At 40.5% G+C, this 18,076-nt stretch overlaps 1 protein-coding gene across 1 annotated transcript in view; it reads right to left on the reverse strand.

Annotated features, from left to right (window-relative positions):
• The window catches only part of LOC141133460 (NACHT, LRR and PYD domains-containing protein 3-like), a 94,646-nt gene that overhangs the window by 26,235 nt on the left and 50,335 nt on the right, over window positions 1-18,076 (reverse strand). The window contains exon 7 of the mRNA XM_073622847.1: window positions 3,518-5,213. Within this exon, the coding sequence (XP_073478948.1) occupies window positions 3,518-5,213 (1,696 nt within the window). The remainder of the gene's footprint in view (window positions 1-3,517; window positions 5,214-18,076) is intronic.

The following is an 18,076-nucleotide window of genomic DNA, read 5'->3' on the forward strand; positions in this document are numbered from 1 at the left end:
CATGTGGCCTGGTATGGTTCAGGAGGGGGGTGCTCTCTCATCCCCCCTCTTTTCCTGCGGCCTGCCAGGTTGCATGCTCGGATAAGGGTCTGGTATGGATTTTGGGGGGACCTCTATGCCATTTTTTAAAAAATTTTGGTTCGGGGTTCTCCTTAATATTCATACCAGACCCAAAGGGCCTGCTAATGGACTGAGGGGGGATCCCATGCTCTTTTTTTTAATGAGTTTTATCTATATTGCCGAGACCCGATAATTAATTACAGCTGCCATCAGTTTTAAATGACAATTTTTCCTTTAGAAATATCGTATTGCTGTGGTACTGTTCTAAACATGGGAAAAATGCGCCACTTTAGAGGCATACTGTAGACACCCCCCAGGCACGATATTTAAAGGAATATTTCATTTTTATTGTTTCACTTTAAGCATTAAAAAATCACTGCTCCCGAAAAAACTGACGTTTTTAAAAAAAAAATTTGCATTGATACATGTCCCCTGGGGCCCCGGGGTCCCCAAACACTTTTTATGACTATAACTTTCATATAAGCCTTTAAAATTAGCACTTTTGATTATTCATGTTCGTGTCCCATAGACTTTAACGGTGTTTGTGTGTTCTGCCGAATTTTTTGCCTGTTCGCATTTTCTGCTGCGAACCGAACAGGAGGGTGTTTGGCTCATCCCTAATTAACACTAGTGAAAATTAGCCCTTATGCCCCATATACACGATCAGAAAATCCATCAGAAAAAATGTTTTTTCTGACGGAATTCCGCTCAAGCTTGCCTTGCATACACACGGTCACACAAAAGTTCTCTGAACTTTTGAAAGTCAAGAATGCGGTGACGTACAACACTACAACAAGCTGAGAAAATGAAGTTCGATGCTTCCAAGCATGCATCGAATTGTTTCCAAGCATGCGTGTTTTTTTGTGCGTCCGAATTGCATACAGACAAATGCATTTTCGGAAAGGAACTTTTTCCGACCGAAAAATAGAGAACCTGCTCTCAATCTTTTGCTGGCTGAATTCTGCCAGCAAAAGTCCGATGGAGCATACACACGGTCGGAATTTCTGACCAAAAGCTCACATCCGACTTTTGCTGGCGGAATTTCTGATCGTGTGTACAGGGGATAACAGTGTTGGATATTCCTTACAGTGTGTAAGCAGGTGCTTCCAAATGGTTAAAAGTTTTTCTTCTGTTGTGTTCATGCTCTGGGGTTACTCAGGTCAATTGTGTTTATATGTATAGACTAAATGTATGTTTCTGCAACATTTGTCCTTGGTTGACCTGACAGGCTGGTGGATCTGAAAAGAACGGATTAACTCTGCTGGTAAGATTTTCCTGCTCTATTTCAGAGGATCACCACCCCCTACAGGTCATACCATATAAATAGATGCTCATTTGTGCCCCAGGCCAGGAGAGACAGTTCACCATCAAGATGTAGCGGTTACTCTGCTGGGCGGGATCCCTTATGGGGAGGTGTTCCCAGTAGGGTCTGGAGCCTGTAGACTTATATGGACTTGTGTTACCTTGTGTTGAATTCCTTTTGTGGATTATTACTAGTTCTTGTAGATTTAATGCCAAATATGGACTCTTGCCTTGAAAGGATTGCTGTTATGGACTTGCCGTCTGTCTAAGATAGGACTACCTCATGGGGTACTAGAGAACTTTGTACAAGAAAGTGTGTGGAATATGTCTTTGAGAACAGTCTGTTTGTTACCTGCAACTACCTTAGTTAATGATCTTAGTTGTTCATTTAAAATACCTGGTCTCATGTCTCTCAAAGGGTACATGTAAGGTGTATCAAAGAACATGGCCTACATCAGGGGACTGAGAATTATCGAAGATACAGTACAGAGTCTAACGAGCTGAATGCTGTCCAGAGGAGGCTATAGGACTGCCATATGTGTCTTTTGCTAAATCAGCCAACCAGCCAGGAGACTAGTGATGTGGCAGAGGTGATGGATACTCTTGTAGTGAAGGGGATCCCTACATACTGGGGCCAGATCCACAGCACAGAGTACTTAGAGACCCAGTCTGAGAGTCATGAGAGTTATGGAGAGAGGCCTCGGGAGGAGAACAAGCATAAAGGTATTGAAAAGTGCATTTCCTTTGTCCAATAGTAACATTCAGAACATTGTAACTGGGGTGGCGTGACAAGATTGCTAAATTGGTGGAGACTGGTACATGCGGTACCGGCTCAGAAATGCTGCACACCTGGGGAAGTGGTATTCTTTAACAGAAGCTGTGTCCGAAGTGCTTAGTGTTAACAGTGTAAGAAGTATGGCCACAGATTACAAAAGAGTTACCGTGCAAGTTGCTGCCCGCTTCTAAAGTCTGGAGTCCAGCCTTATGCCCTGTACACACGATAGGATTTTCCGACAACAAATGTTGGATGTGAGCTTGTTGTCGGAAAGTCCGACCGTGTGTATGCTCCATAGAACATTTGTTGGCGGCATTTCCGCCAACAAATGTTTGAGAGCAGGTTCTCAAATTTTCCGACAACAAAATCCGTTGTCGGAAATTCCGAGCGTGTGTACACAATTCCAACGCACAAAAGTCCACGCATGCTCAGAATCAAGCAGAAGAGCCGCACTGGCTATTGAACTTCATTTTTCTTGGCTCGTCGTACGTGTTGTACATCACTGCGTTCTTGACGTTTGAAATTTCCGACAACATTTGTGTGACCGTGTGTATGCAAGACAAGTTTGAGCCAACATCCTTCGGAAAAAAATCCACGGTTTTGTTGTCGGAAAACTCTTTCATGTGTACCTAGCTTTACTGTTGATTTCACAGGACCGCAGCTAATGCCTAAGATTTAGGCATTAGCGAGTGCAGTTCCACAGTGCCCCCACTAGGGTGCCTTAAGCCCCACCCACAAGTGTGCTCACTATTACTATGCACTATATATATAGTAATTATATTATTTATATTATAAATCAATTACATTTTTTTAAAATAGTAATTACATCTACTAACCTATAAAACAGAGGCACACTGCCATTACCAGGGTGGGTGATTTTTTTAATAATCATATTCATTTTGTTAATTTTGTTAATGAAGCTTTCAGCATGCATGTGGTCACTATAACAAAGCTGCCATGGTGATCATAGGATCAGAAACCACTCCAACTGGTTCCAGATTTTTCAGTGACAGCCTGTAGTAACTATTTAGTGTGGGTTACAAGCTGTCAAAAGGAAAATGTAGGTTAACATTTTCTTAGCATAGGACGTTGTTTAGGGCAATGTTGCCCTACAGACTGCAGGAGCGAAGGGGTTAAGGTTTTGGAAAAATGTTTTGGGGTGTAGATTTATCTCAAAGATATGACATCTTTAGACAGCCTAAACTTTCAGCTGATCCAAAAAAAAAACCCTTCCAAAGCATAGTCCTACTTCCTGTAACAGGGAATGAATTCCTCCCTGATCCCCATCATCAAATAAGACTCTAAATTGCATACGATAATAAATCTGTAATTTTTAAAAGAAAATTAAGCATTTAAAAAAAAAGCATTTTTTAATTTTACCTCAAATTTTGGATAGTGTGGAGAGCTGGTACAAGTTTCTTCAATCCCTCATCCTGAATGTTACATGAACCTAGATTTAACTCTTCCGTCTCTCTGCGAGACTCAAGAATGAATGACAGCACAGAGCAGTCAAGAGGGTTAAGGCGGACAAATGAGAAAGCAGTATCATTTTTGGATCCAATGCATTTTAACACCAGAGCATTATTCCTGCTCTCATAGAGACAGTAGAATGAATTGAGGAGCTCTTTCATGTCTCTTTGTTCTTCAGCAATTTTTTGCTGAATCCAGTTGATGACATCTCGGGAAGCCTGCATAGACAGATATTTCACGTGAGACTTCAACATCGATCTAGTTGAATTGTCGGACAGACCACAGAGGAAACGAAGAAATATTTCGGCACGACCATCTTCGTAAGATTTAGCCTTATTGAGTGAGTCTAGTAATTTATCAGAATCATAGCTAATGAAATGAACTAATGCAGCAAAGAACTCCTGAAAGGTGAGATGTAAGAAGGTATAATCCACTGCTGGAGGCTGACCAGATTCCAACATGAAACTTGAAAAGAGATGGCTATCATTGCTCACGTTGAAGGACCTCAGGTGACGTTCATCAAAAACAATGATGTGATTCATGACTCCATGTTCTGCCATCCATCCAACAGAGGTCAGCAGGTCCCGGGTTGAGCGCACATCATCTCTTTTTGGGCTGTGATTGGTTAGAATGTTGGAGACAAAAATAACAAAGAGTTGAGTCATTGTTTTGGGCAAGGAAGCCATCAGCTTGTCGTTATTTGTCGGCTGGGCTTTGAAGCACATCGATAGCACTGTACAGACAATCCAGCAGTATGATGGGATATAGCAGAATGTGTAGAGCATAGGGTTCTCCTGCACATAATGAAAAGCCTTTTCTGAGAATTCCTCTTTGTCAAAGAAATGTTCAAAGTAGATCTTTCTGTCGCTATGGAGGAATCCCATGATCTCTGTTATCCTTTGGAAAGCAGAAATGTCAACTGATACCAGTCTGGTTGGGCGGCTGGTTATCAGTACAGAGCAACCCTGAAGAAGCTTCTGCTTTACCAAGCTGACTGCAATGACACCAAAATGTTTTCGATCTTTAGTATTAGTGCACAATTTGCTGGATCTGAAATCCATTTGGTGAATACTTTCATCCAGGCCATCAAAGATAAACAAAAGTCTCTCAGGATGTTCTAAAATACTGCCAAGCTGGTTCTCCAGATACGGACATTGTTCAAGAATCATCTCCTCCAAACTGACTTCACACTTTTTATTAAGCTCCCGGAATTTGAGGAAAAAGACAAAAGCAAACCTTTGGTAGAGTTCTCCTGTCACCCAGTCATAGACAAACTTCTGCATCATTGTGGTCTTCCCTATTCCTGGCACCCCACTCACTATAACTGCATGTGGTATGCATTGTGACTTTTGACTCCAGCGGAATAGCTTGTTGGGGGAAATGTACTCCATTCTAGTCTCCTTCAAGCATTCCTCATGTTTCGCCCCGGTCTCTATTAGCTCATTCTGGGAACGCTGTCTGAACTGGTCAGTTGAAAAAACAACCAGGTTTACGTAACGCTCATTGATATTGAATTTCTGTAGTCCCAGAGTGGTTCCTGGCGGTCTAGGCTCCACCAGAGTCTGAGTCTTTGTCAACAAATGTTGTTTGTGTTGTTCCTGAATATCTGGAAAGAAATAAAACATATTTAATGACCACGTTTAAGGGAAATTGTAAAGGTGTCATGTCAATTCTTTTTTCAAACCAATTGCAGAAAAAATATCCAAAACTGATGCACAAATGCTTATTATTTCATAGAGAACAAATATACATTCAATTCACTTCCAGGGCTGTTCACTGCCAAGGTAAGTTTCTTTTTTTCTGCCCAGAGCTTGGTAAATGTGGTAAGATTTCACTTTGCTAAGAATACCCAATCATGTACAAGAAAAACACAAAAAACAGCATTTTGGCTTGCATGTGGTTGGATAATGGAAGTTAGCAGAGCTTCACTACATTCACTAAGCTTTGGGGAAAAATTCCCTTGCAAAGTTCCACTTTCCTTGAAAATTTAACAGTCTATTTGCTGCTCAGGAGTAGGGATGGGCCAAACCGACCCCTGATCGATTCGCATCAGAACTTTTGAACACTGCAAAAGTTCGTTCCCGAATAACGAACTTCACTAAAGTCAATGGGACCCGAACATCAAAAATCAAAAGTGCCCATTTTGAAGGCTTATATGCAAGTAATTGGGCATACAATGGTTACAGAGGTCCGGGTCTTGCCCTGGGGGACATGTATCAATAAAAAAAGTTTGTGAAAAACGTCATTTTTAACTGAGCAATGATTTTTTGATTTTTAAAGTTAAAGCATAAACATGAAAAATTCCTTCCAATATAGTGCCTGGGGGGTCTCCTTAGTCTCCCTGTAAATTGGCAGATCTGTACCATGTCTAGAATCTGCTGCAGCAATAATTGCATTTATAAAGCCAAAAAAATGACATTTTCCCTGCAAGCTGCCTTTACTTTGCCCAGCAACAGCTGGGGAGCCAGTGTGTATGATGAGGCCACAATGTAGTGCACTGGGAACAAGATTCAAGATTTTTTGGATACATTCTGGTGTCACTTTGACTTTGTATAACAGTAACAGGTGTGTACAAATTGGTCTTTGGATGTCGGTGGTGCCTTCCCACCGTAACCCTATAGAGGTACTCTTGATGAAAGCAAGAATTGGCCTTGCTGTAAAAAATTGCAATGATATGCACCTGTCAAATAGGTGTTGAAAAATTGGTCTTTGGGTGTTAATTGTGCCCATGAAACCTATACCAAAAACATTCTTCCAGCAAGGCAACCTCGAAGTCCTGCAGAGATTCCACATCCCAAAAAGACTTAATCAGTGACATCGGCATCAGGGGCTTCATAGCTGGTAATCCAGGACTGATTCATTTTTATAAAAGTCAAACGGTCCACGGAGTCTGTGGACAGACACGTTCTATAATCAGTAACAAAACCTCCTGCAGCATTGAATGCCTGTTCTGAAAGCACACTGGATGCAGGGCAGCCCAACAACTCAATATCATACTGGGCAAGTTCTGGCCAGTGGTCTATTCTCATGACCCAGTAAGTCAGTGGATCGTCAGCTGGAAAGCTCTCCATCTCAGTTTTATCCCTGAGGTAATCATCCACCATGTGATGCAGATGCTGCCGATGGGATGTGGAAGCTGAAATGCCTCACTTAGGCGGACGCCTTCTCCAACGCTCCTCTCTTGACCAACAGAAGACTCAAAACTATGTTTTCCACAACACTGCAACCTACTGGAGTCAGGAAAAACTTTAAATAAAATCCTCTTTAATGTGTCCTCAAGAGATTTTATCTTCTCTCTGTGGGGACGGGATGAGTTCTGGGAACTTCCCCTTATAATGTTGGTCAAGGAGGGTTGCCAACCAGTAATTATCCTTCTCCTTTATGCCACGTATTCTTGGGTCCTTTTGCAGGCTTTGAAGCATGAGGTTGCCCATGTGCCTCAAATTTGCCGAGGCTTGAGAAGCAGCCTCCTCGGGGTCACTCAGGATGACAGCATTTGGAACTTCCTCCTCCCAGCCACGTACTACTCTCAAGGGGCCTGGGTTTGGAAAGCCATCGCTTACATTTTGAAGCATGTCTTCCTCTTCTTCAAAGCCTATGAAAGTGCCAGAATCCTCCTCCTCATCCTCCTCCCTCTCTCCTCCTGTGTGTTCTGTAACATAGGAATGATGGTGTCTGGATAAAGTGGTCATTGAGAGGAAAAGAAGTCCTCCTCTTCCTCCTGCTGCTCTGCCTCCAGTTCCCTGTCCATAATGCCATGCAGAGTCTGCTCCAGCAGGAACACAACAGGGACTGTGTCACTAATGCATGCACTGTCACTGCTCACCATCCTTGTGGCCTCCTCAAATGGTGACAATACAGTGCATGCATCCTTAATGATCAGCCATTGGCGTGGGGTAGAAAAGCCGAGGCAGCCTGAGCCTGTAGCCCTGCCGTACTGGCACAGGTACTCGTCGATGGCCCTCTGCTGCATGTATAGCCACTGCATTCCCAAAGTTGAGTTCCACCTGGTGGGCATGTCACAAATCAGGCAGTTTACGGGCAGGTGGAATTCCCTCTGAATTTCAGCCAACCGAGCACTTCTCTTCTGGCCTGCTTTAGTACTTAGTAATCTTGCAACCCTGGGTACGTACTTAGGAAACGCTGCACCACCAAATTGAGGACATGTGCCAGGCATGGCACATGTGTCAACTTTCCCTGTCTAAGGGCAGACAGGAGGTTTGAGCCATCATCGCACACCACCATTCCTGGCTCCAGCTGGCATGGTGTGAACCACCTCTGGGCCTGTCCCTGCAGAGCTGCAAGAATCTCAGCTCCGGTGTGGTTCCTGTCCCCTAAACACACCAGCTAAAGCACTGCATGGCACCTTTTAGCCTGACTCTGGGAAAGCCCTTTGAACACTTAGGGGGTACCTGATGTTCATAGGACAATTCTGCAGAGGAGAGCATGGATGTGGCGGAGGAGGAGGAGGAGGGGGTAGAGCTCACAGGTCTGGCATCCTCACCACCAGCTGTATGGAGACGTGGGGGCACAACAAGCTGCAGCCCCAAGCCCTGTCCCGCATCCTTTCGAGTTACAAGCAGCGTTACCCAGTGTGCTGTGAACTAAATATATCGTCCCTGCTCATGCTTGCTGGACCACGTGTCAGCAGTAAGGTGGATTTTACAGCTGACTGCCTTGCCCAACGATGCCAGAACATTCCCTTCCACGTGATGGTAGAGAGATGGAACAGCCTTACCTGAAAAGTAGTAGCGACTGGGAACCTGCCATTGTGGTACAGCACATTGTGCAAATTCACAGAAGAGGGCAGAATCCACCAGGCTGAAAGGCAGAAGTTGGAGAGCCAACAGCTTTCACAAGCTTGCATTCAGACACTGGGCATGTGGGTGGCAGGGACTGTATTTTGTTTTCCGCTGCAGCAGATGGGTAAGAGATATTTGCTGGCTACAGTCTACAGTTGGTGGTGTGCTGCTGGCAGATGTGCTGCTAAGACCTGGGACACCCTGTGCTATACCACCATCCCTGTCGGTGGAGGCTGCTGAAAGGTAATGACTCAGTATCGCAGGGGCAGACTGAAGTGGGTAAGGATGAGGAGGAGGAGGGACAGATTTGTGCCCCTTTTGTGTGGCTTTTAGGTGCTCTTGCCAACGGGCTGAATGGTTGGACGTTAAATGCCTTGTTAAGCATGTGGTACCCAAATGGTTGGTGTTTTTGCCAGGTTTGATGTGCCTGAGACACAGTTTGCAGATAGCAACAGTGCGATCTGCTGCAGATGTGCTGAAAGGCCCAGACAGCTGAGCTTTGGGGAGTAGGCCCGGAGATAACAGCTGCAGAATGTGAATGGAATAGGATAGCTGCTCTCTACTCTTTCTTGATGTCGGCCTCCTTGGGGTTTTGCTGCCTCACCTTCAGTTTCCTCCTCTGCTCTATATGGCACCCAAGTCGCATCAGTGACCTCATCATCATCATCTCCATCTCCTCCATCTTCATCATTACCACTGGATACAACTTGGCAATACGCTGCAGCTTGGGGAACATGAATGAAAATTTGTCTACCAGTGTTCCTCCCACTCTCTAGGCTCACGTTCCTGTCAAAAATAGAAAGAGGGGCACCCGGTTCTAGATGTCCGGGTAAGGGGTTACTTTAGCAACAATGTTTTTTATTTCCCTCAAGAATACTGACTGTATTATAAAAAAATGTAAATCTATTTATTAATTCATTATAATACAATGCATCAAAATTAGTACAACAACCTTTGATTAAAAATGTGGTATAAAATATATTTAATTAGGTCCAATAGAACCTAATTACTGCGTACATGATATTTTGGCAAACTAGACAAAACAAAAAACGATACAAAAAACAAACAAGGTAGTAGGTTGCACTTCCCTTCTCCTCTCTCCTCCACCCATCCCCACTTACCACCACTGGATCTTTCTCGCTGTCATACGGTTCTTTTTGGTCAATATGGGACATTAATATCCCACCAAGAAGTTACATTTATTACATTTATTACCTTTATTACCAATTGACACCCTGCAAGATCCACAAGCGTCTGGACGTTGTCATGCGTTGTTTGTTTTTTGTTTTTTGTATCGTTTTTTGTTTTGTCTAGTCAAAATATCATGTATGCAGTAATTAGGTTCTATTGGACCTAATTAAATATATTTTATACCACATTTTTAATCAAAGGTTGTTGTACTAATTTTGATGCATTGTATTATAATGAATTAAAAAATAGATTTACATTTTACAGTCAGCATTATTGAAGGAAATAAAAAACATTGTTGCTAAAGTAACCCCTTACCCGGACATCTAGAACCGGGTGCCCCTCTTTCTTTTTATGCAGATTACGGTTACAGCAACAGATACTATACTTGTTTATAAAAAGTTGGTCATTTCAATTATTTGACCACTTTTAGGTGTAACTTGCTCCACCATTCTCTTCCCTTTAGTTTAGTCTATTAGAACCGTGACCCCTCTTATGGTCACTTCCAGCAAGAAACACCATATCCTATTCATTATTAAGCTGGCACTCTCAACCAATTAAATTGTTTCTATCCAGCCATCTTTAGAAGAAATGGCACTCATGCTAGGAGAGGATATAGACCTTGAGATTAGAACAGCATTTCACCCCCCAAGCTACCAAACAAGAGGATGAGATTAGAAATAAATTCAAAGAACATAAAAAATTACTAATAAGGCACCTCAACAGAAAATAGGAAGTGTCCTCATTAGAAACATACATATCACGGGGGGGGAGATGGGCGGAGCCTAGTGGAGCAGACATGCATTGTTAGAGCTCCACACCGCTGAGGAGAGAAGAGAAGGACAAAGCGGAGCCTGCAGGCTCAAAAGGTATCCATTTGAACCTTTTTGCCCCAGGGAACAAACTGTGAAAGTTTGGGCAGGAAATATGGTACTGGGAGGAAACCGTGGCAGAAATAAAAATCACCTCACAAAGAGCTCACAGGCACTCACTGCAACTAAAGCAGCTCCAGTCACCTCACAACATACAGCATCAGGGTGCTCTCACAGACAGAAAATGTCACAGCAAGACTCTCCATTTGAGTCAGATACAGAACAAATCCTCTCACAAACTTCTCCACAAGCTTCCTCAGCATCCCCAATAATATTATTACAATTTGAAAAGATGCTTCATAAGGCTTTAAAACAAACCTCAGACCAAATAATAAAAAGCCTAACCAAAGAAATAAGAGAGCTGGGAAACCGCACCGCAGCCCTAGAAATAAAAATGGATGAAATTGAAATTACAACCCAAGTAAATATAACAGAATTGGAACAATTAAAAGAAGAGAATTTAATACTTCAAACTAAGCTCGAAGATTACGAAAATAGAGCCAGACGTTCAAACTTGCGCATAAGGGGAATACCTGAAACTGAAACTGTGACAGACCTGCAATCTACTATTACTGCTCTATTACAAGAACTAAAGCCAGATATCCCTATTGAACGTTTAGAACTGGACAGAGTACACAGAGCCCTCACAGCCAAAAAGAAAGATGGACCCCCACGTGATATAATCACAAAATTTCATTATTACAGAACGAAAGAACAAATACTAATTGCTGCAAGAGAAAAAAAGGAACTTAATTTTCAAGGACACAATTATCAAATTTTTGCTGACCTATCCCAACTTACTATTACTAAAAGACGTTCCATGAAACCCCAACTAATGGAACTGCAACGCCACAACATTATGTATCAATGGGGCTTCCCCTTTTCAGTCAGATTTAACTACCAAGGTACAATTTACAGAAGCAGATCAGCAGATGAACTACAACAAACCCTTTTAAAATTAAATCTGACAGAACCCACAAGCAGCAACTCTCCCACACGCAGAAGAATGGCATCATCTTCACCTTCAGGCAGCACTCAGAAAATTTCAGAACATAATGGGAATCATCATTCTCACAAAAGAGGCTGTTATGCCACATCATCCATGGACCAAGAAGATTCAATGGACTGACATCCAAATTCCTGATATCTCTTCATTTATTATACTAAGAGATGGTTCTCTATAAAAAACCTGTATTTATAACTGAATGTAACTGCATTCTGATAGTCACACACTGTGTGGGATCATGTTACATTCCAGTTATATTTCTTATTACTTCTGATTCATATAGCCTTAGAATATATAAGTGAAATAAGGAAATTCTTGTTCAGTTATATATTATCAGGTAATAACAATAGATTTATTACTTTTTAGGACAAATATGTTCAATAATCCAGAAGTAATGGAAGCTTTTTCTTTCTTTTCTTAAAACAAATATATTAGTACCTAACTAGTTCCTAGAATTATGTTTTTGTTTATTCTAATTTGAAGCAATACAACCTCAATTTTATGAGTTAACATATCTAAACAGTTACATATGAATAAAATATGTAATTGTTTACTCTAAAAGGGTTAAAATCCCAAAATAATTCAAACTATCTTCATCAATACCAAAGTTATTAACAGTACCTTTCTAACTGAATTATTTAGCCTAGGGCAAGACTAACCATATACAACCACCCTGGAATAAATAATTTCAACAAAAACTATATTCTGCACTCCAATTAATGAAACATCATTTTGATGTCTTTTGACATAGCACTTCTCTCCTGTAAGCGGAAGATCCGTGTACCCCCATTAGCCCTCCTCATTCTCCCAACCATATTATGTGGGAGTGTGACGAAGGCACTTATTCCCCTGAGAGAGATATTTATTCTTTTTCACGGGTAAATTGTGATTACTTGCAAAAAATAATTTATACAATGTATCATCTAATCTCATATGTTTTTTGTTTACTCTTTACTCCAGAATTCACTGGTTTCTTTTCTATCTATTCATCTCTTCAGTCCACACAGGTTGATCTGCGCAGTCAGCTCTGCATAACAAAAAGTAAGTCAAAACTATTTGATCTGTTGCCATGGCACCACTGAATATACTTTCCCTGAATGTTCAGGGAATAAATGTCCCTCAAAAAAGGACCAAAGCCTTCCGTACTTTCCATAACAAGAAGGCTCACATAGTATGCCTCCAAGAAACACACTTCACCAAAGATTCTACTCCAAAATATATTTCTCCTTTTTATCAACAAATTTACACGGCTTCTGCCTGTACCAAGCAAAGGGGAACTCTAATTGCATTTCACCAATCCACACCATTCACCTTATCATCAGAAATTAAAGACCCAGAAGGTAGATACCTGATACTCATGGGTTATATAATGGATACAGCAATCACGGTGATTTCCTACTACGCTCCTAACAAACAACCTACACCATTCCTCTCACATATATTACAAGTGATTAATACACACAAAATAGGAACAGTGATAATGTGTGGGGATTCGAACCAGGTCCTCCTCCCATTTCTAGATAAATCACCTTTTACACCATCCAAAATAACCTCTAGATTACCTTTTTCTCAACTTCTTTCCAAATACAATCTGGTAGATTCATGGAGAGAAAGTAACCCAATGAAAAAGAAATTCACTTATTTCTCGCACCCTCATCAAACCTTCACCAGAATAGATCATATTTTTCTAACAATAGGAATGATACCAGAAATTATTGCATCAGATATAATTCCGATTCCGTGGTCTGACCATAATGCAGTATACACTACTATAGCCTCAGCCATACCAAAAGCGCATGACCCAACGTGGTACTTACCGGACATAATGCTCAAACACCCACTACATCAGATGGCCATTGAACAAGCTTTAAAGGAATATATATCAATTAATAATACAACAGACATCTCCCCAATAACACTGTGGGAAGCTCATAAGCCTGTCTTGCGTGGTACAATACAAAGACAAATGGCACTATTTAAACGGGAATGCAAAAATCTAGCAAAAAAACTAGAACTCAATTTTAATGCAGCCTACATATCATTTCAAGATAATCCATCTCAGAGTACAAAATCTCATCTGGAAAAATCTAGATTGGAATACGATCTATTTCTCACTGAGTCAGTTGATAAATCCCTCAAACGCTCCAAACACAATTTCTACATGAATACAAACAAACCAGGTACATATTTGGCTCGGGCATTAAATTCAACTAACAAATCTTTCAAACCAATACGTTTGAAATTATCAAAAAATGTTTACACTTGTAATCCAGTTAAAATAGTCCATAAATTTCACTAACATCTCGCAACTTTATACAAGACAAACAATGAATTTAATCCTACAGAGGCTGAATCCTTCTTCTCAAAAATAACCTTACCTGAGTTATCTCAGAATCAAAAAAGCAGTTTGGATGAGCCTATAACTATAGATGAAGTTGCTAACGCCATAAAAGACCTAAAACTTAACAAAAGACCAGGCCCAGACGGCTACTCGGCTTTATACTATAAAACATTCTCAGAAATACTCTCTCCCATTCTCACTGAAACTTTTAACAAACTTCTAGATGGACATTCTTTTCGGCAAGAAACACTAATGGCAATTGTTTGTATGATCCCAAAACCCCTTTCTGATGATACTTCCTGTGTGAATTATCGGCCTATCTCTCTGTTAAACCTCGATATTAAATTATTAGCAAAAATAATAGCAAAACGCCTCAATAGCATTATAGGAAAATTAATACATAGAGATCAAGTAGGCTTCATGCCAAATAGACAGGCAGGCGATAATATACGCAGGGCAGTGTTATTGGCACATATTGCTAAAAAACGGAAAATCCCTTTATGTTTTCTATCTCTCGATATTAAGAAGGCATTTGACACAGTATCCTGGCAATATATGCAATATTCATTACAAAAATGGGGTTTTGGACCCCACTTTTTAACATGGATCAAAGCATTATATAATAAACCCAAAGCCTATATAAAATATGCTGGATACAAATCTGAAGCCTTTAATATCGAAAGAGGTACCCGACAGGGTTGCCCATTATCTCCCTTATTATTTGCCCTTATACTCGAACCCATGGCCCAATACATCAGAACAAACCAAACTATAACTGGCATTGAAGTAGGAGGTATTACACACAAATTATGTATATTTGCAGACGATATATTACTTTTTCTATCATCACCACAGGTCTCTGGTCCTAACTTAATACCAGCTCTTGATGGATTTGCAGCCCTATCCGGCCTTATGATTAATCCTAAGAAATGCCTAGTGCTTAATATTTCACTCACAAACATGGAATTGATCCCGGCTAGGGCTGCACTCCCATTCACATGGGCAGAAAAATCAATCCCATATCTTGGAATTCATTTAACAGCATCTCATTCTGACTTATTCTCAACCAATTATCCTCCTGTATTAAGACAGGTCACAAATCTAATAAAACAAAGGTCGCAACTTCCTTTATCCTGGATAGGGAAGATTAATGCAATCAAAATGACTATTCTACCCAAATTGCTTTATCTATTCAGAGTCCTCCCTATTCCAATTCCTTCCTATTTTTTGAGAATAGTACAAAAAAGAGCAACATCGTTTATATGGGGCTCTTCTAAACCACGTATACCTATACACACACTACATCTTCCCAAAAATAAAGGAGGCCTGGGATACCCTAATTTTACTAACTACTACAGAGCAGCACATTTGGCCAGTCTGTCCAAATACCATGCAAAACAGGAAATCCCATTATGGGTATTTATAGAGGCTTCAGAAAATGACCCTCTATTAATATCAAATTTATTATGGCTTGATCCTAAAGACCGCTTTAAAATTCACAATCCCATAACTAAACACTTCTTATCTCTCTGGGATAAACTAAAAACCAAATATCAGTTACAATCTCCACACAATCCTCTCCTTTCTTTTATCAGAAATCCGGCCTTTTACCCGGCATGGATCTACCCAAATTCTTTTAAAGCTTGGACAACATCAGGCATTCAGACACTAAATGACTTCATAGCATCTAAATCATTCCTTTCATTCCCATCGCTTAGAGAAAAATATGATCTACCAAACTCTGAGATATTTAGATATCTCCAAATCAAAAATTTCTATACACCATTCCTAAAGGGGGATACACCATTATCCCAATTATCGATTTTTGAATCAATCTGTACAAAAGATCCATTTGCTAAAGGTACAATTTCATCACTTTATAATCAATTATATGGAGTAGCAAATCTTAATAGACCCTCTTACGTTCAGAGGTGGGAGGAGGACCTGGGACGAACTTTAGAAGACACGGACTGGTCTAACATATGGCTCACATCTAAGTCATCTTCACCCAACATCTTAGCACTGGAGAGAAATTATAAAGTCCTAACTTGCTGGTACCTTGTACCCGCTAGAGTGGCAAAATATTCACCTAATACCTCAGCTCTTTGTTTTCGAGGATGCCCAGAAATAGGCACATATTTACACATATGGTGGACGTGCCCAGTAATCCAAACCTTCTGGAAGGAAGTCTTCGTGATTGCATCTAAAATATTAAAAAAAAAATACAACCAGATCCATATTTAACTTTACTTAATCTAAAACCTGAATGGTTAACACTCTCTCAATTCAAACTTATGATCCAACTAATAACGGCTGCAAAACAAACAGTGGCCAAGGCATGGAAATCTCCTACATTGGTACTAGCAGAAACAATTCACAGAATGAATAATACAATGTCCCATGCTAAGATGGTATCCATCGATCAAAATCAAATTCCAAAATTTGAAAAACTTTGGCATCCTTGGATAAAACAACAGTTCCTGTCAAACTTCAATGACTCTGTCCTGTTGCCATGGTAACAGATTAAATGACTTACAGAGACACCCATTCTAAGGCTTCAAAGAGAACTTAAAAGAATAATAAACTGACGAGCGGGACAACCTTGTGGACCATACCTCTACCTTTCAACCCTTTTTCTTCTTTCTCTTTCCTTTTCTCCACCTTACGATTAAAGCTCATTATCAGAATTTATTTGACCTATATACACTCTACTTGTAAACAATATGTATAGTAGGTATAAATCATTTAAATACATACAAAAGTAACTAAGTAAATGATATATATCTTTAATTTAGGTTTACGTGAACCCAATGTTTAATATTTGAAATTTCATGATATTTACCTATATAAACCCTACTGTAAAACAATGAGCTTACTTTATAGATCCTTGTAAACTTACTTTATGTATCTTTATAACATTGTATACTCAATAAACTTCTTTTGACAAGGAAACATACATATCACACAAAATTGTCCCCAGAGGACTACGTGATAGGACCATACCAGCAGAACATCTACACACCGAAAGTTTCTTACCCAAGTGGAAGGAACTTTGTATTAATCACGGTTTAGCCGTGATGAGACTTATAGTCAAGGAGGAAAAGGCTCAATTGATAAATATACAGGCTCAAATAGAGGAAAGTGCCCGCGGTTTGGAGGCATTAAAACATTTAGAAGAATTCACTAAACAGAACGACATGCTTAAAAAAAGAAATGGAAAAGACACAACTAAATCTTAAAATAACAAAACAAAGCAAATTCAAACGGGATATTGCAGATTTTGAAAAGGATGAGGTATTCGACCTGACAGTCCGGCGTGGCCGAAGCAGATCACGTGGGAGGGGTCAACGTCAACAATCAAGACAACGGCGAAATAAATCGCATAGCGATTCTGACGACGAAATAACAAGGTCAGTCACCTTTTTAGAACAAGGTGGGCGGAGCAACAGATTTCACAAGCGCCGCCTCCAGCACAAAAAATCAAAACAGGATCCCAAAAACAGAAGCAGACAAAATCATCAGGCGACCGAACATACACGAGAAGCCAAAAAAGACATTGACCAGCTTACCCTCCCAGAGTGATCAACCGAGGCCTAATGACCCGAAGGTAGTGAATTTATCCAGCCAGTGCTTGAGTCCTGATCACATTAGTCTTCTTGCTAAAGGTATGTCTTTTTCACCGACATCAGCTATGGATGAGTTCACTGTGTACAAGGACATCACGCTCTTTTTGAGAAAAGTCTTCCTACGATCCCTATATGAAGGGAAAGGTGAGGCATCAACAGCTAACACCATTATTGATTCAGATGACCAAAATGCCTTGGACATATTGAATTCACTATTGGATGAAAATCTAGGACCTAGTGAAGAACCCCACACACTAATAAAACGACCAGTTGATCTAAAAATTAAATCACAAAAAATGCCCCCCTTGTCCAAAAATAGATGGCTAAGTCTCTTTTGGAGATGGTTCAGTCCAATCTCGAGAAGGTGAATTGGCACAAACGAGGCATTGATAATTTAACCGAAGGCGAAAAAAACGCCCTCAAGGATCTCAAGAAGAGAAAAAACATTGTAATAAAAAATAGTGACAAAGGGGGCAATGTCGTCGTTCTAGACGAATCACATTATGAAAAAATAGCAAAGGAACTACTCATTGATGCGACTACTTACCGTAAACTTGACCACAACCCCTTTCCGGCAGTAATTCAGGAGTTAAATCGGAAACTCACATTTGCAAAGGATGAGGGATTGCTGACC

This window comes from Aquarana catesbeiana, linkage group LG03 (genome assembly GCF_042186555.1).
Source record: "Aquarana catesbeiana isolate 2022-GZ linkage group LG03, ASM4218655v1, whole genome shotgun sequence".
Classification (NCBI taxonomy): Eukaryota; Metazoa; Chordata; class Amphibia; order Anura; family Ranidae; genus Aquarana; species Aquarana catesbeiana.